This window comes from Megalobrama amblycephala, linkage group LG4, assembly GCF_018812025.1.
Source record: "Megalobrama amblycephala isolate DHTTF-2021 linkage group LG4, ASM1881202v1, whole genome shotgun sequence".
Classification (NCBI taxonomy): domain Eukaryota; kingdom Metazoa; phylum Chordata; class Actinopteri; order Cypriniformes; family Xenocyprididae; genus Megalobrama; species Megalobrama amblycephala.
The window spans coordinates 26,851,487-26,871,653 of NC_063047.1; the positions used below are offsets into that span (position 1 = coordinate 26,851,487).

Here is a 20,167-nt window from a genome sequence, read left to right on the forward strand (position 1 = left end):
TTAATTCTAGGGCACCTTTAATTTAATTGTACAATTTCTGTGTCTTTGCTTCAACTTTATTTTAAATGTACAATTCAGGCATTTTACTTATCATTTTTATTAAATCTTGATTGCAGCCTAGCCAATCAGCCGCAACTGTTGCTTGCTGCTAAACTTTACTCATCTTCAGCTCCAAATTTGTGGCTGTGTGTGTTTGATGCTCAATTTGCATATTATTGTCTTCATGAGTCACTTTGATCTAGTATATTAAAAGTGAATTGAAATATACTTTCTTTTTATTAGTAAAATTGCAACTGTATATAAGCGTTACTTATAGGTGTTGTATTTATAATTTTTCCCCTTTGTGTAATGTTTTCAGTGATCCTCTCTTTTGGAAAAAAAAGCACAGTATTTCTGAAGATCATTTAATATATTGCGCCTGCTGAGTGCTCTCTAAAATAACTTGCATCTCTCAGGAGTTATTCTTGCACAGTTCAGGTGATCCATTGCTGTTTCTAATGTAATTTTGTCTGATATATTCTCTCTCTCTCTTTACCTCAGGATATCTGCCCAATGGGATTCATGCTGTTGAGGCCATGCTCGCTGCTGCAAGTATAGGTGCCATCTGGAGTTCAACCTCTCCAGATTTTGGTGTCAATGTAAGAGCTTTACATGCATAATGGTTGCTATTTTACCATATGACAACATATTGTACTATACTACTACTATTAGATCGTATGAGGTATACAGTTAGCGTGTAGAAACCGATTACATTTTTCTGTGAGCTGTGGATAATCAGGGTGTGAAATATACAGGCTAGATCAGGTAAAAAGGTATTTCTCTTACACAGTGATCCAGGGAAGTTCAGAAAGTATGAAATAATAATGCTGACAGATTTGAAACAAACTTGTTTTTTAAATGTACACTACCATTCTAAAGTTTGGGGTCGGTAAGATTGTTTTTGAAAAAAAAATCTCTTATGCTGACCAAGGCTGCATTTATTTAATTAAAATACAGTTAAAACAGTAATATTGTGAAATATTATTATGATTTAAAATACCCATTTTCTATTTTAATATATTTATTATTAATTTATTTACTCCTGTGATGACAAAAGATTTGTTGCTCAAGAAACATTTCTCATTATTATCAATGTTGAAACCAGTTGTGCTGCTTAATATGTTTGTGGAAACCGTGATACTTTCAGGATTCTTTGATGAATAGAAAGTTCAAAAGAACAGCATTTATTTGAAATGGAACTCTTTTTGTAACATTAGAAATTTCTTTACCATCACCCTTGCTGAAAAATATTATTATTATTTTTTTATATCCATACTGGCCTCAAACTTTTGAACAGTAGTGTATGTTACACAGGAAAGTATTTCATAAAGCAAATCATTTGGCTGACCCTTCCTTCACTTCAGTCACGGAAATTTAAAGTGCCAAATTGATCATTTTAATAAATAATATATAGAGAAATGAAATGCTCTCGAGGAACACTGATGAATGCAGTCAGTGGCAAGGAGAAATCTTTTCCTTCTGTCAGTGCTTACCTGATGTAGGAACCTCAGATTTGGGTGTTGGCAGAAAGAATGCCTCAGTTTGTCCTCAGCTGCCAGGCATTGCTGTACCACGCTGACCCGGCATTCATATGCCCACATGCTTTCATACTTACACTGCTGCAGTTGTTGTCATGAGCCTCCACTTTGTTGTAGTCTTATGTGTTAAATGCACTCAATTTATCCCACAAGCGACAGTGATAAAATATAAATAAACTGAGTTACATTCAGCCATATTATCACAACATGTTGGTTCCCATGTACAAAAAAGTAGGTCATCTCACCATCAATTCTCACTATCTTCAAATGTGTGTGTGACCTGTTAGCTATGTCAAACACTCTGTCACAGACATGCACACACTTTACCTCTCGCTACTGCCACCCTGTGTCTTTCTCACATACACTCTACTATGAGGAGATTAAAGTGAGTCTACAGCCCCCCCAGGGCTGTGGTTATTCCTTAAATAGGACAGCCTCTAGCAGCTAAAGCAACATAGATTCAACATTGGCTTATTGACTAAACTCAGTATATACACTGCTGCCCCCTGTGGTTAAGATGGGGTACTACATCAAGTTGCTGTGTTGGTTATACACTACTTTTTTTAAAAGTTTGGGGTCGGTAAGATTTTTAAAAAAAAATGTTTTTGAAATAAATCTCTTATGCTCATCAAGGCTGCATTTATTTGATCAAAAATGCAGATAATAATGTGAAATATTATTACAACTTTAACTGTTTTCTGTTTTAAAGGGTTAGTTCATCCAAAAATGAAAATTCTGTCATTTATTACTCACCCTCATGCCGATCCACACACGTAAGACCTTCGTTAATCTTCAGAACACAAATTAAGATATTTTAGTTGAAATCCGATGGCTCAGTGAGGCCTCCATAGGGAGCAATGACACTTCCTCTCTCAAGATCCATAAAGGTACTAAAAACATATTTAAATAGGTTCATGTGAGTACAGTGGTTCAATATTACTATTATAAAGCGACGAGAATATTTTTGGAGCGCCAAAAAAAAAAAAAAAAGTGATGGCCGATTTCAAAACACTGCTTCAGGAAGCATCGGAGCACAAATGAATCAGTGTGTCGAATCTGCTGTTCGGAGCGCCAAAGTCACGTGATTTCAGCCGTCGGCAGTTTGACACACGATCTGAATCATGATTCGATACGCTGATTCATTTGTGCTCCGATGCTTCCTGAAGCAGTGTTTTGAAATCGGCCATCACTAAATAAGTCATTATTTTGTTTTTTTGGCGCTCCAAAAATATTCTCGTCGCTTTATAATATTAATATTGAACCACTGTACTCACATGAACCGATTTAAATATGTTTTTAGTACCTTTATGGATCTTGAGAGAGGAAGTTTCCATTGTTCCCTATGGAGGCCTCACGGAGCCATCGGATTTCAACTAAAATATCTTAATTTGTGTTCTGAAGATTAATGAAGGTCTTACGGGTGTGGAACAGCATGAGGGTGACTAATAAATGACAGAATTTTCATTTTTGGATGAACTAACCCTTTAATATATGTTAAAATGTATTTTATTCCCATGATGGTAAAGCTAAATTTTCAGCAGCCATTACTCCAGTCTTCAGGGTCACATGATTCTTCAGAAATCATTCTAATATTCTGATTCTAATATGCTGATTTGGTGCTCAGGAAATGTTTCTTATTTATTAACATTGTGATTATTATTTTTTTTTTTCAGGATTCTTTCGTGAATAGAAAGTTTCAAAGAACAGCATTTATTTGAAATAGAAATATTTTGTAACAATGCAAAAGTCTTTACTTCTTTAAGAAAAAAAAATCCCCAAACTTTTGAACAGTAGTGACTAGTGTGAATATAGAGCATATTCTGTTGTGAGATAAATTGAATATATTATTATATAAAGTTAAAAAAATAATACAGCATATTGTGTGTGTGTGTGTGTGTGTGTGTCTCCTTACTCCTGTGTTTCACCTGTCTTTCATGTCTCTTTTTCCCTCTTCAGGGAGTGCTAGACAGGATTTCCCAGATCCAGCCCAAGTTGATATTCTCAGTAGCAGCTGTTGTGTATAACGGCAAGCAGCATGACCATATGGAGAAACTCCAGAACGTCGTTAAAGGTATAAAGCACACATTTCAGCTCACGCACTGCTAGATTGTTCCCATCATGCCGTCTTGTTGATATGTTGGCATTTCATTGAGCGTAATATATTTGTATGTTTTTCCCATCATCTCTTTCAGGTCTCCCTGACCTGAAGAAGGTTGTGATCATTCCATACGTTCGCTCTCGACAAGAGACGGACCTCTCCAAGATTCCCAATAGGTCTGTGCATCTATGTGTTCTAACAATCATAATATACGTAGAAGTTCAATTCACTTTACAAAATGTGTTCATTTAAATTGCCTCAACATCATCAAACATAGATTGAGTCGCACAATAATTAGGAGTTTCAGGTAGATAATGACCTAAATTTCCTGCCTACGAAAAGGTTTTTTTTTTTTTTTTTTAAGGAACTTTTAAATACCTTTTATTCACTTTTAATAATTAATACATTTTTTCAGCAAGAATGGATTACATTTGAATAGATTTCATTTGATTTTTGAACTTTCTATTCAACCCTTTAATGACAGCTACTGTTGTATGTTCAGATAAGATCTAAGGTCGAGTTGTCTTAGGATGGAGTTAGTGCTGACTCTCTGTTTCTTTCAGTGTGTTCCTGGAGGACTTTTTGGCCATGGGTAAAGAAGGGGATCAGGACCCTCAGCTGGAGTTTGAGCAGCTGCCCTTCTCTCATCCTCTCTTCATCATGTACTCCTCTGGCACCACAGGAGCTCCCAAGTGCATGGTGCACTCTGCTGGGGTAAGTGTGTGTTGTGCAGAGTCCAAATGATATATTGCACTGTACAATGCTTACTTGATGTATCCATTTTCGGATTCATTTTGAAGCATTCCGTTGTTCCGATGCTCCGAACATGACAAATAAAGAAAGAAAATACAGATGCTAGCATTTGTTTTGCAGGTGTACAAATATCAACATCTAAATTATCAATTTTGGACCAAATTTGTTTTATCATTGTTTGTTTTTTTATTATTGATTTTGGTTTGTATTATATTTTATAATGCATTTAATGTCTGTGATCTCAAAGCTGAATTTTCAGCATCATTACTCCAGTCTTCAGTGTCACGTGATCCTTCAGAAATCATTCTAATATGCTGATTTGGTTCTAAAGAAACATTTAATATTTTTTGGGGCAACTGATACTTTTTTCAGGATTTTTTGATGAAAAGAAAGTAAAAAAACAAAAACAGCATTTGCTTAAAATTCTTCACTGTTGCTTTTGATCAGTTTAATGTGCTTGCTGATGATAATGATAATAATAATAAAAAACAAAAAAAATGAATGTGTGTGTGTGTGTGTGTGTATATATATATATATATATATAATGTACAAATAAAGGTGTACAAATATCAACATCTAAATTATCAATTTTGGACCAAATTTGTTTTATCATTGTTTGTTTTTTTTATTATTGATTTTGGTTTGAATAGAATGGTGTATTTATAACTGAACTAATATTTAAGTTTACCCTTGAAGGAGCCAATAAATAAAAATAAAAATATGAGATGGGAGGAAAAATTGTTAATGCTTTTGCGTTCTTTCGTGAATGTTTTGTGCTCCCCTGAGAAACGTTGTGTTCGTTCGCAAAATGTATGTGCTCCCCAAGAAATTTAGTGTTCCTTCGCAAAACTTTTGAGTTATTTGCGAGCGAGCGCAAAGTTTCTCAGGGGAATGCAAAAGTTTTTTCGAGGGAACGCAAAGCTTCTTGGCTGAATGCAAAACTGTTGCAAGAGAACACAAAAGCATTGAAATATATATTTTTTCATCCCATCCCATATTTTTTTTATCACTCCATAACCCTTCCACTTGGTTTGCGTATTAAACTACTACTGGTTGTGATTTCTGTACATTTATGCCAACATCACATTAAAAATGTGTAACGCACCTCCTTCCTAATGCATGTTGGTTATCAATTGCAAAATCTATTGAATCAGCAACATGGACCACTAGATGGCAGTAAGAGGCCATTTTAAAACCTCTACAACACTATAAGCCAGATGCAATTGGGATGAGCAATTATGTGCGCCATTCCCATCTCTTCTGAATTCATTTCCTGTATAATCCCAACATTAGGGACACAGCAGCCCACATGGATGTAAATCAACCGTGGTTCTTATACACATACCCACAAACATACAGGTTCCACAGAAAATTCATCTGAAAAATCATGCAAGGGAAAAGCAGTGCTTCACAAACACACCAACCAAGCACATACAAGTGCGTTTATAGCACTGTTTTTTTTTTTTTTCCTTTTCACTTTTTCACAGCTTTTCCCTTCAGCCTTTGCGGCATTTGTGTCTGACGCCTCTCTTGCGTGCTAGATAATTAGAGCGCTGTGTGTATGAAAACACACAATCACACATATGTACACATGCAGTCGCATCTCTCTCGCTCTGTGGAGGATCAGTGTGCTTTTATGAAAACAGTACTCGTGTTGGGTTATGGCAGTTAGAGTGAATAAAAACGCTCAAAATTAATGCTTTCACTAGGATAAGTGTTAGACGTATGCTACAGGGTTTGTGGTGTTTTTTTTTTTTTTCTTCGTTTTTTTTTTTTTTTTAATCCATGCAGTGTCACTGATCCTTTAATTTGGTAATTAGGTCATTCCCTGCCTGCCAGAATACATCTGAACATATGACACAAGCACACGAGTATGAACGTGAAGAATGCGAGATCCAGAAAAACAAATGCAATCCTCGACTAATGTTTTTATGTCGCCTCTATTATTACAGATTTTACTTGGCCATTTTTTCACCAACTTGTCTCAAGGTGATTTTTAGTGTATGTATGAAGTCATTTGCCCTCAAGTTCACACAGACGTCCTAGCAAAGTAACCACAGGTGTTGTTCATCACGTTAACTGTGAACATGTTCAATGACCAGTTACCAGTCTGACCCTTTTGTTCTCCATTCCCCAGGGCACTCTCATCCAACATCTTAAAGAACACATTCTCCATGGCAACATGACCTACAATGATGTCATCATTTATTATACTACGGTATGTATCTGCGACCTTAGATGCGTTACTACACCATCGAGGCGGGAAAGTTATTTTTCTCCAATGACGTCCATTCAAAAGTTGCCATGTATTCTAAATTGAATCATTTTTTTGCAAGCAACATAGACACTACCAAAAGAATGGGGTCAGTAAGATTTTTTTTTAATGTTTTTGAAAGAAGTCTTTTTAATGCTCACCAAAGCTGTATTTATTTGATCAAAAATAGGGTAAAACGCAAATATTGTGAAACATTATTACAATTTTAAATAACTTTTCCATTTCAATATATTTTATAATGCATTTAATGTCTGTGATCTCAAAGCTGAATTTTCAGCATCATTACTCCAGTCTTCAGTGTCACGTGATCCTTCAGAAATCATTCTAATATGCTGATTTGGTTCTAAAGAAACATTTAATATTTTTTTGTGGCAACTGATACTTTTTTCAGGATTATTTGATGAAAAGAAAGTAAAAAAACAAAAACAGCATTTGCTTAAAATTCTTCACTGTTGCTTTTGATCAATTTAATGTGCTTGCTGATGATTATGATATTAATAATAATAATAATAATAATAATAATAATAAAAAAATGTGTATATATATATATATATATATATATATATATATATATATATATATATATATATATATATATTTATATTTTTATATATATATATATATATATATATATATATATATATATATATATATATATATATATATAGGTCCTTCTCAAAAAATTTGCATATTGTGATAAAGTTCATTATTTTCCATAATGTAATGATAAAAATTAAACTTTCATATATTTTAGATTCATTGCACACCAACTGAAATATTTCGGGTCTTTTATTGTTTTAATACTGATGATTTTGGCATACAGCTCATGAAAACCCCAAATTCCTATCTCAAAAAATTAGCATATCATGAAAAGGTTCTCTAAACGAGCTATTAACCTAATCATCTGAATCAACTAATTAACTCTAAACACCTGCAAAAGATTCCTGAGGCTTTTAAAAACTCCCAGCCTGGTTCATTACTCAAAACCGCAATCATGGGTAAGACTGCCGACCAGAAGGCCATCATTGACACCCTCAAGCGAGAGGGTAAGACACAGAAAGAAATTTCTGAACGAATAGGCTGTTCCCAGAGTGCTGTATCAAGGCACCTCAGTGGGAAGTCTGTGGGAAGGAAAAAGTGTGGCAAAAAACGCTGCACAACGAGAAGAGGTGACCGGACCCTGAGGAAGATTGTGGAGAAGGACCGATTCCAGACCTTGGGGGACCTGCGGAAGCAGTGGACTGAGTCAGACAGGTGGACAGGTGCCGCATTCCCCAGGTCAAGCCACTTTTGAACCAGAAACAGCGGCAGAAGCGCCTGACCTGGGCTACAGAGAAGCAGCACTGGACTGTTGCTCAGTGGTCCAAAGTACTTTTTTCGGATGAAAGCAAATTTTGCATGTCATTCGGAAATCAAGGTGCCAGAGTCTGGAGGAAGACTGGGGAGTAGGAAATGCCAAAATGACTGAAGTCCAGTGTCAAGTACCCACAGTCAGTGATGGTCTGGGGTGCCATGTCAGCTGCTGGTGTTGGTCCACTGTGTTTTATCAAGGGCAGGGTCAATGCAGCTAGCTATCAGGAGATTTTGGAGCACTTCATGCTTCCATCTGCTGAAAAGCTTTATGGAGATGAAGATTTCGTTTTTTCAGCACGACCTGGCACCTGCTCACAGTGCCAAAACCACTGGTAAATGGTTTACTGACCATGGTATTACTGTGCTCAACAACTCTCCTGACCTGAACCCCATAGAGAATCTGTGGGATATTGTGAAGAGAAAGTTGAGAGACGCAAGACCCAACACTCTGGATGAGCTTAAGGCCGCTATCGAAGCATCCTGGGCCTCCATAACACCTCAGCAGTGCCACAGGCTGATTGCCTCCATGCCACGCCGCATTGAAGCAGTCATTTCTGCAAAAGGATTCCCGACCAAGTATTGAGTGCATAACTGAACATAATTATTTGAAAGTTGACTTTTTTTGTATTAAAAACACTTTTCTTTTATTGGTCGGACGAAATATGCTAATTTTTTGAGATGTATGCCAAAATCATCAGTATTAAAACAATAAAAGACCTGAAATATTTCAGTTGGTGTGCAATGAATCTAAAATATATGAAAGTTTAATTTTTATCATTACATTATGGAAAATAATGAACTTTATCACAATATGCTAATTTTTTGAGAAGGACCTGTGTGTGTGTGTATGTGTGTGTATATATATATATATATATATATATATATATATATATATATATATATATATATATATATATATATATATATATATATATATATAAATTATTATTATTATTATTATTATTATTATTATTATTATTATTATTTTTATTATTTTTATTTTTTTTTAAAGTACCATACCATAAAGACACACACGCCACCCCTGCAGGTTGGGTTATTACAATGAAAAAAAAGTCATCTCATAGGCAGAGAACATTATTACATTTTGATGAAAGATTATGAACAAACTTTTTCTTTAGAATAACGTATACTCTTGAATCATACACAAAAACAACAGGGACATTTATTAACAAATCAGGTTAACATCATATTCCGTGATGTCTTTGTTAGGACAATGTATTTTCTTTTCATCTGTGTCTTTTGTTTGCAAAATGAAGGTACGCATTATTTTCAATATTTGCTTTGTCCAGTGTGATATTCAGAGTGATATTTTGAATTGAAATAGTCAATTTTGAACACTGTTTGTTAAACACTGTGGAGTAGCTATGTTTATCTGCAGAAATCTGGTCAAACACAGGACAGAAATGTATTCTCTGACCCAATCTAAAAGCAGGTCTCTCTTTTTATGTGCAGACGGGCTGGATGATGTGGAACTGGCTGGTGTCCTCTTTAGCCATTGGGGCTTCTGTGGTCCTGTACGACGGCTCTCCTCTTATTCCCAGTGCCAATGTACTGTGGGACCTCGTAGACCGTCTGGGGTAAGTGTGTGTGAGTGAGAGACACTATGTGATGAAGGTGTCACAGTCAGGAGCTTCAGTCTGTCTTTTTCCTCATGCCCGTGCTGTAATTGGCCGAGGTGTGGCAGTGCTTATCACCAGCATCTGCTGTGCCCTTTGTGTAAATGACACCACATCACCACGGCAACCTGATTTAAAGAGACTGGTCTAATTGGCCACCTCTAATGTGGCATCGAGTTCCTTTCAGAGTTTACTTGTTATTGATCAGAAATGATCGAAGTGCAACACACACTGGAGCTCTTTAGATCACACTTGGTGTGTGTGTGTGTGTGTGTGTGTGTGTGTGTGTGTGTGTGTGTGTGTGTGTTTTTGTGACGTATCAGGACACAAATTTGTATAATGACATAGTTATTACAAGGAGAGGGTGACTTATGAGGACATTACCAGATGTCACCATTTTTCAAAAGGCTTATAAATCATACAGAATTAGTTTTTTTTTGAGAAAGTAAAAATGTGATGGGTAGGTTTAGGTGTAGGGTTGGTGCAGGGCGATAGAAAATACGGTTTGTACAGTATAAAAACCATTACGCCTATGGAATGTCCCCAAAATTCACAAAAACAAACGTGTGTGTGTGTTTGCTCATTTTCAGCCTCTCTTGGCTGCTGGTAAAAGCCTCTATTCTTAACTTTCATTGTCTCGCCTTTTCCCAAGAGGAAGAAAATTGAGTCATTTTTTTTTTTTTTGCAGCACCAGCTTTTGGGAAAGCCAAAACATGCACACATTTTCATTACTCACCAGACCCGTATGTGCTGCTTGATTTACTTCAGAGACATGTTCATTTTTAAATATTTTAATTAGGCCTATTAATTGATTTTAAAATATACCTAAATAGGTATCACTTTACAATAAGTTCTCATTTGTTAACATTAATTAATGTATTAACTGACATGAACTAACAAACAGTATATTTGTTACAGTATTTATTAGTCTTTGTTAATGTTAGTTAATAAAAATCCAGCTGTTAACAAATACAACATTTGATGATTATAATGTATTAATTAATGTTGAAATTAATATTAACTAAGATTATTAGCTTGCATATTACTAGTATATTGGTTGTTTTATTAGTACTTGTAAATCTTTTATAGACCTTATTCTACATTCCTTAATCCTACCCAATACCTACATCTAAACGCTGCAAAAACTTCCTTACTAACTATTAATAAGCAGTAAATTTGGAATTAGAGGCAAAAGTTGTAGTGAATGCGTGTTCCCTATACTGAAGTGTTACCTTTTTTCTTTTTTCTTTTTTTTGAAATTAATACTTTTTTTTCAGCAAGGAAGGGACAATTCTAATGTTTAAAAAAAAATTCCATTTATTATCTTGCAATGAAAATTTATTTGAAATAAATGCTGTAAATACTTTAAAGGTGCCATCGAATTGAAAATTGAATTTACCTCGGCATAGTTAAATAACAAGAGTTCAGTGCATGGAAATGACATACAGTGAGTCTCAAACTCCATTGTTTCCTCCTTATATAAATCTCATTTGTTTAAAAGACCTACAAAGAACAGGTGAATCTCAACATAACACCGACTGTTACGTAACAGTATTTGTATATGCCAGCTCATGATCGAGGCATTACACAAGGGCAGCCAGTATTAACGTCTGGATCTGTGCACAGCTGAATCATCAGACTAGGTAAACAAGTAAGAACAATAGCGAAAAATGGCAGATGAAGCCATAATAACTGACATGATCCATGATAACATGATATTTTTAGTGATATTTGTAAATTGTCTTTCTAAATGTTTCGTTAGCATGTTGCTAATGTACTGTTAAATGTGGTTAAAGTTACCATCATTTATTACTGTATTCACGGAGACAAGAGCCGTCGCTATTTTCATTATTAGTCACTTGCAGTCTGTATAATGCATAAACACAACTTCATTCTTTATAAATCTCTCCAACAGTGTAGCATTAGCCATTAGCCACGGAGCATAGCCTCAAACTCATTCAGAATCAAGTGTAAACATCCAAAAAAATACCATACTTACGTGATTAGACATGCTGCATGACGAACACTTTGTAAAGATCCATTTTGAGGGTTATATTAGCTGTGTGAACTTTGTTTATGCAATGATAGAGTTGAGAGCTCGAGAGGGGGCGGAGAGCATGAGCAATTAAAGGGGGCGCAGCCTGAATCGGCGCATTTCTAATTATGCCTCAAAATAGGCAGTTAAAAAAATGAATTAAAAAAATCTATGGGGTATTTTGAGCTGCAACTTCACAGACACATTCAGGGGACACCTTAGACTTATATTACATCTTGTAAAAAAAACGTTCGATGGCACCTTTAAAAGAATCCTGAAAAATGTCTATCGTGTTTTCCACAAAAATATAAGTAGAAATGTTTTCAACATTAAGAATAAGAAATGTTTCTTGAGCACCAAATCATCATATTAGAATGATTTCTGAAGAATCATGTGACCCTGAAGACTGGAGTGATGGCTGCTGAAAATTCACATTTGCCATCACAAGAATAAATTACATTTTAAAATGAATTAAAATAGAAAACTGGTATTTTAAATTGTAATTATATTTCATAATATTACTGCGTTTACTGTATTTTAAAAAATAAATGCAGAAATAATTAAAAATAAAATAAAATCTAAAATCTAAAATAAGATTTTTTAAGATTTATTTCTGGCATTTTTGCCTTTTTATTATGATAGGACAGTGATTAGACAGGAAGCGAAGCAGGAGAGAGAGATTGGGGCGGGACTGGGAAAGGACCACGAGCCGGGACTCGAACTCGCAGCACATTGGCGCTACACGTCGGCGCGCTGCTCATGAGGCCATCGGCACATTATCTTTAACGAATGTTAACTAATGAACCTTATTGTGAAGTGTTACCAAAACTTCTTTCACAAACAATAAAAATCTTTATTGTACATGATTTAATGAAATTAATTGCAATAAAGAGAAAATTTAAAGAGGACATTATGGTAAACAAGTCAAGCATTGAATAGACATTACAAAAAAATGACTTTAGAAGGTGGTTTGTTTTAGTTGCAAAGAGTAGAACATGAGCCTATCACAGTCCAAGTCCACAGCAATTTTAATTAGCAATTGAATCTGTAAAGTCCGTCTGAAGTAATGTTCATTTCCTACATTAATTCTGTACTATTTTTTTTTTTAAAGTGTTGGTTTGTGTACATGTTCATCTTTGGCCATTTCTCAACTTTAAAAACATGTCTCAAAACCCCTGCGTTCAGTTCCATGCATTTGCACTCTGTCTTACTGTTCTGAATGCAAGAATGCGTCCTGTGTGAATTGATTCTGTGCGGTCTGCTTTTGGTAAATGTGATTTGGCGAGGCGTGTTGCCTGTAGTAGCAGCTGAGCTTCAAGCTTGAATTGCTCTAATGGTAGGAATATTTCTTAATGTGGAATGGTTCAGGTGGCATGCTTAAATAGTGTTTTTTTTTTCTTTTTTTCCCCACATTATTTTTAATTCACATTATTATTTAAATGAACGTGTTACATTAACTGTCCTAATTTTGCAAGGCAGCTCTGGTTTGTATCTGAGAGTCTGTTGGTGACACCAATTAAGTTATTCCTCTGGGCAGTATAGGGTTTATCCAGAGTTCATTGTGATAAAAAAAAAAAAAGACGGTTAATTTTTAAGTCTAGAGAATATGCTGTTGTTTAGTATACATCAAACCCACAACCTTTTACCTGTTAATCCTCGTCATTTAACTAGTAAAATTCACTGTGTGTGTGTGTGTGTGTGTGTGTGTGTGTGTGTGTGTAGTCACTAGTAAAACAGAAAAAGCTTAGTACACCTAAAAATGGAATCTACAAAACTCAAGCTTAATACTTTTGATCTTTTAGTCTATATCAAATATTTTGCAGATCCTAGTTCATACTCATTCATACCCTTGTAGTAGGGCTGGGCGATATATCGCATGCGATTCTCACGCGCATTTCGTCAGTAAAGCCGGTTCCCTGATTACCTCTAAATCGCCATCACCTGCTTTAAAATGGAGCGCCTTTTAATAGACAAAGCCGTAGTTCACGGACAAGCCACGCAAAATCGCGTTCAGTATCGAAGATGAATCGACTTCGATAATGAACCCGATTTTGCGTGGCTTATCAGTGAACTACGGCTCTGTCTATTAAAAGGCGCTCCATTTTAAAGCAGGTGATGGCGATTTAGAGGTAATCAGGGAACCGGCTTACGCGTGAGAATCGCATGCAATATATCGCCCAGCCCTACCTTGTAGTTTGCACACTTTTGGAACGCGTACTGACACGTCGTACGTGTTATGACAGATTTCAAGCTTCTTTCAGATTTTGTCCATCTAGTCTTTAATTATGTTCAGTTTCCAGACGAGAGAGCAGTAATGAGCAACAGCCAATAAAGTTGCGAGAGAGTGAAGGTTTGAGAAGCTGGTGCAAAAAAATAAACAGAAAAACATCAAACTGCTCCCCACTCTCACCAAGCACTGTTTCATCTATATTTTTCAACTCTGATTCTTATTTTTCCTGTTCTCTGCAATTCGGTATAAAAACAATTCGCAAGCTCTTCCTCTATGTTGTCTTTTTATATGTTGACAAGAAACATGTCTCCCGTTGCTTTAAGTAAGTTTGTGAGGGAATGTATTCTGGGAACGTCGCTTCAGTCCAGGTCTGTGATCAGTTGTGTAGTTTGCGCAGTGCAAATTTGTAGACATTTGCCTTTGTGACACAAATAAAGTTCATAATTTCAGAATGAATCAACCCATCTACCCCTCTTCTGCAGACAAGGTAGAACTCTCCCTGATGTCCACCACATGATGAATAAAACATGCTCTCTCTTTTGTCCCTCTATGTTTAGTTGTACAAATATACTGATCCTGGATTAGCTTTTATCTTGTGCTGTTCCCCTTTCAGATTAATTATGTTTAATGTTTACAAATGATCAATATTCAATCAGAGGGCAGATGTGGTGTCCATGTAGATGTGTTAGGGAAACCTGTTCTGGACAAAGGGCCATTGTGAAACTTGGTCATGCAAGACAGCTTTCTTTGTCCCATATTGTCACTGTTGGTAAAAATAAATAGCTTCTGTTTTTGGTCTTTCATAAGACCGAAGAAACTAAAAATTGATTGTATTGAAGTGTAAGACAGTAGATGCAATGCTTTCCCCATAGTTTGAGGTGAACCCGCAACCAGTTCTTCAATTCGGTTACATTCATTGAGTCTTATCTTAGTTTGATGGAGTTACCTAGCTTTACTGGCCCTAATTAAACATGCCTATTTGTAATTTGCAAGTAATTCTGTACTCCTTGATAAGTACACCTTGATAAATGTTTGTTTATGGTTTGAACTAAAGTCTGCTGGACACTGCCTTCCAGGACTGGCGTTGAAGAGGTCTGCACTGTTGAGCTGGGGCATTACATAATTGGGGGCTCGTCCGGGACTCGAATTGAGCTCGTTTTAAAGTCAAGACTGAGCTTATTACAAACCAGATAAGAAAATATATGCATTACTACACATTTTGGGCCAATGAAAACCATTTTGGGCCAATTTGTTTTCACATGACTTTCACAAAGCATGGCCATATTAAGTTGGGATAGCCTTGGATCTGAATGCCGTTTCTCAAGGCTTCATTGGTGGTAGCTGATGGATCTCAGTTTTGAAGCTCCAACTTGTTGGTTACAAGCCCAGATCTTTCACCAATAAGCCAAGTATCTAGTCAATACCAGGTTAAGATTTGGTCTACACATATATTGTGATAGGAGTCTAAATTAATTATATTTGCTTGGGTTTTTACATCTAGAGGCCAAAACTGCAACAAATCCAGTTTTCATGCATGACTCATTTACCAGTTGTAATTTTCCATGTGCAGATGGGGCTAAAATTATGTTCAAGTATCCCTGGCTTGTAAGAAATGAACTGTCTGAATATTTAGATGAGCTTGCTTGAATATTAGAAAAATGAACAATCCTGTCATAAATTCAGTGGACAGACTATGTAGTAAATCAGAGGTTCATGATGTCATAAACGTAAGGAACACATCAATGGTTAATCATATCATTAGATTGGCACTGGCAAGTTTTCCCTTTTTTCCCTCGCCTGACTGATATCTTGCTTGTGAAATCACGTTCCATTTCATTTCGTACTGAATGCTCTTCCTACATCCTAAATGACCCATTACTAACCAGGCCTTGCCAGCTGCCACCAATCACACGCAAGCAGGACGTTGTCATGACACCTGTCTACACAGGGGACGTCTCTTTTTGGAAACTATAGAGCGAAAAACAGAGAATGACAAACAAGTTTAGATGGATACTTAATTACATTTATGTGCAGCTTCTGATATTTTGCACATTATTTGTACAGGTTTTGTTTTACTTATGACGTTTAAGACAAACAAAGTCTCCCAAACAAAAATCCCACTCGTGCTTGTTCATATAATGCTGTTGATATGCAGATGTGAAGTTTATTTATTAATTGTCTCATGGTTGTGTTGTCAGTATTCTGAAAAATTCTTTTTTTGGAAGCTTTTGGAGCTGTACATTATGAACACTAGAGTACATAGACTCCTTTTAAGTCAAAACATTGGTTAGACTCATTTTTGTTTTGCAGTTACAGGTCTGCTCTGATTTGCATTTAGGAATGTGCAGTTTCATATATTATACAACCTTTATAGTAATAAGTCCATTCCGCTGTAAACACAAGGAAACAGTATGCTAGACAAATGTAGATTACACTAACACAACCATGTTAACAGCATTTAAGCTTGTCTGTGCTCTTCAGATATTACACTGCCATGACCTCCACCCATGATTTCTGACCGTGAGTGATTCCATCAAGAGATGGCTGACAGAGGCCTCTGCAGGTCAACAGGCCATTTAGATCAATTTCACCTCATTGACACTGAAAGTGTTCCACTCTTTGTTCTAAAGCGGGGAGATCTAGATTGCTGTGGAAATTAGATGTTTGTCTGAGATGTGGCCTAGTGCAGTGATTTCCCAACCAGGGGTATATGTATCCAGTGTTGGGTGTAATGCATTGCCAAGTAATTAATTGCAGTAATTTAATTACTTTTCCCTTGAAAAAGTAAAGTAAGTTATTCTTATTTTTTCTGTAATTTAATTACACTTACTTCTGATGTAATTGCATTAAATACTGTATAGACTATAGAACAATTCTATATTAAACAATAGTGATTTAACATCAAAATTTAACATCTAATGTTAAAATGTATGTTTTTAAGGTAACCTTCTCCCTTTAAATACTTTGTCCAGTTCAAGAACAATTTATGCACATTTATATTATTCATTTGAAAGAATTAAAAGAGCAGTTTCATGTCTATCCTTGTATTGTTCAGCTGGTCGAGGTTGATATGGGACTTGAAATGAATTAGTATTAAGTAATGCAATTACTTTTTAGGGAGAGTAATTTAGTACTGTAATCTAATTATACTGTTAAAGTTGTAATTAGTAGCTAGTAATTAATTACTTTTTTAGAGTACCTTACTCAACACTGCACATCTCTCATGTTCTTTAAGGATGCTGCCGCTTAAGATGATGATACACAGGGCAATTTTTTGAGCAATGTTGCTTAGTGATGTTGTTTGGGCACTTTCTTATTGAGAATGGGCAACAAATTTCTATCTGGATACTTTAGATCAAAATGTGTTGCCCATACTCACTGGGAAAGTGCCCAAGCAACATTGCCTGGCAACATTGCTCAAAATGTTGCTCTGTGTATCATCACTTTTATTGTACCTCCTAAATTGCAGCTTTGTTTTGCAAGCTGTAAGAAGGCCATTTTGACTTTTATACATTCAAAATATATACCCAATTGTTAACATCCGTATTTTTCCATTATTTTATTGTTTGCTGACAGAATCACGATTTTTGGGACTGGAGCGAAATGGCTGTCTGTGTTGGAGGAGAGAAATCTGAAACCAGGTGAGCTTTGTCATCTTTCTTTTTTACATTTTTTTTTTTTTTTTTTTTTTTTTTTTTTTTCTTTTAATATCCATAATAAGGTTGTCACCATGGGTGACATTTGAGTTGGGGGGCAAGATTTTTTTTTTAAAAAAACATTTTTTTTTTTTTTTGCAGGTACAAAATGTCTTTTTGTACTTGCATCACCAAATTATTCGCAGAAATTTAAGCAAACAAGTTTGTTTGCTTGTTGTTTATTTACTCATTTATTTAATAATTCATTTAATTTTATCACGGGAAATGACGTGGGCGATATGTGAATCGGTGTCCATCATTTTGCTAGCAACTGGATATAAATAAAAATGCCACATCGCAATATTGAAAATATTTCCAATTTAAACCATGAAAGCGAGCTAGTAGATATCACACAAACAATGTGCAAACTTTGCGTGAGAGTTATGCCGATGAAGAAGTCTCACATGCCATTCAGAAAATGAAAGTAAAAACTGACTGAGCTTTTTGCATGCTGCATTTATGGTGCATGTGGCCCATAGTGAGAAAAAAATGAGCATTTTTTTGTGCATGCGCTGAATGCGTCTTTCCGCACTCACAGGCAAAGGAGTATCTTTGAAAGGCCCGTCCTAATGTCGCCCATGGTTTTCACTATAGAATATTTCAATATTTAAATTTTGATACCACAGCTAAATGAATATGCTGTTGAGCACTCTCCTTTATTTAAAGAGTTTTATGTTATTATTACCAAACAAAATTTACATTTAGCCATCAAGTGTTTCTCTTTTAAATATTACTTCAAGCTTTTCAGTCAATAATGTTGTTTGAAAAATTTTAATGATATAATAAGCAATGGCAGGTCTATTAAGCTACATTTACACGGCAAGGCCTAATGAACAGTTTTTTTTTTTTTTTTTTTTTTTTTGCCTGTTTACATTAACAAACCTATTTTGAAGTGTGTTTGACCATCCATGTGCGTCTGTGAGCCTTGTGCACAGAATTAAGGCTGTTCCCCAGCAGTCTCTAAGGCCCTGTTTCCACCTGATATTAATGCGTTTTGGTTGATCAGATCACAAGTGGATGAGGGAGACGCATACCCGTTTACACCTGGTGTTTTAATCCGTCTCTTTTACCCACTTTCACTTCTGTCCTGATTTCTTTGAGGGGAGGGTCTATGGGTGGGTAAATTTTAAGGTTTTTTTTCAGTCCTTTCGATCTAATGAACAAAATAAGCTTGCGCAATTTACATATGCTTGGTAAGTTAACGTATTTCGTCTTCAAACCAAATGGGTCTTCAGCCGACAAAGTTTAAATCCCGTCTGGCTAGCAGTCTTTTGTGGCTGTTTGAACACATTCAACCACATGAGTGTTTCCAACCATTTTAACCGTCATGTCTGCCATGAAAGCCATCAAATTAGTGGTCTTATTTTATAAAATAAGAGTTATTTTGAGAACTCTTCTGATGAAGAACATTTTTGAGCACATGTGGTTTCCCATGCTGGGTTTAAAAAAGAAAACTTATAATGAAAATCAACCCTATTTTATCTGGATTCAAGGCTATTTAAGAATGTCCATTAATGGATAAAGATTTAGTTATGCCTATGCTAACCAGCCAAACCTTGACCCCTTAGACATAACTGTTGCTGTGTAAGTTAAATTAAATTTCATATTCAATCATATTAATGTTAAATTTAATATTACACTAATTTCATATTAATTAAATTAATATGACATTAAATCAATATTAAATTAATATTAAATTAATGAAATAACTGGTGCTGTTAATTAAAATAAATTTAATTATATTAAATCAAAACAAATAAATATTACATTAAATTAATATCAATTAAATTAAATTGCAGTCAAACCAAAAATTATTCAGACATTTTTTATATTTTTGATATATTTTTACTAGTGGGTGCAGGACACTATAGTTCATTTATGTAAGTGAGGATAGCAAAATAAAGTAAACTGTGACATATTACACCCAAAAATTCTTCATACAGTGAACTACCAGTAAAAACTGATAAAAATTTGGAACCAAAAATTATTCAGACACTTTGACCTGACCATGTTTTGCTTAAGTGTTATCTGACATAATTAAGATTAATTTTATCTGACAGTTTAAATTTGAGATCTTGTCAAATTTTATTACCCTTTTTTAAAATATAGTGAATAAACCGTATTAATGAATGAAATGTTCAAGGTGTCTGAATAAATTTTGGTGCGACTGTATATCTTTCTTTTCAGTCAAATTAAATATCATGCTAAATATTCTGGTTTTCTACATCACATTACAGAAGTTAAATGCTTTTTGAATGCCAATTCATGTTGTCTTTAAAGATAAAGCTCTTGGTGTGTTGGAGGAATTTGGGGGATTTATTTGTTTTGCATGTGTGTGGTTCTGAGGACTGTGTGTGTTGGGGGTCAGAGATGTGCTTCCTGGCCCTCCGCTGCTCCCTTTGGCTGCTTGACATTTCAGAGCGACACCTGTTAGCCTGTGGGGTGTGGCACTGGCTCTGATAACCGGGGTGAGAGACCCTCTCTACACAGGACCCCAGACGGGTGGCCTGGCAT

The 20,167-nt window shown here is 35.4% G+C and overlaps 1 protein-coding gene across 2 annotated transcripts in view; it reads left to right on the forward strand.

Annotated features, from left to right (window-relative positions):
- Window positions 1-20,167, forward strand: part of aacs (acetoacetyl-CoA synthetase) — a 44,844-nt gene that overhangs the window by 13,164 nt on the left and 11,513 nt on the right. For both annotated transcript variants that reach the window (XM_048188670.1, XM_048188669.1), the window contains exons 5-11: window positions 541-638; window positions 3,534-3,648; window positions 3,770-3,851; window positions 4,239-4,389; window positions 6,566-6,646; window positions 9,530-9,654; window positions 17,535-17,599. In XM_048188670.1, coding sequence (XP_048044627.1) covers window positions 541-638; window positions 3,534-3,648; window positions 3,770-3,851; window positions 4,239-4,389; window positions 6,566-6,646; window positions 9,530-9,654; window positions 17,535-17,599 — 717 coding nt within the window. The remainder of the gene's footprint in view (window positions 1-540; window positions 639-3,533; window positions 3,649-3,769; window positions 3,852-4,238; window positions 4,390-6,565; window positions 6,647-9,529; window positions 9,655-17,534; window positions 17,600-20,167) is intronic.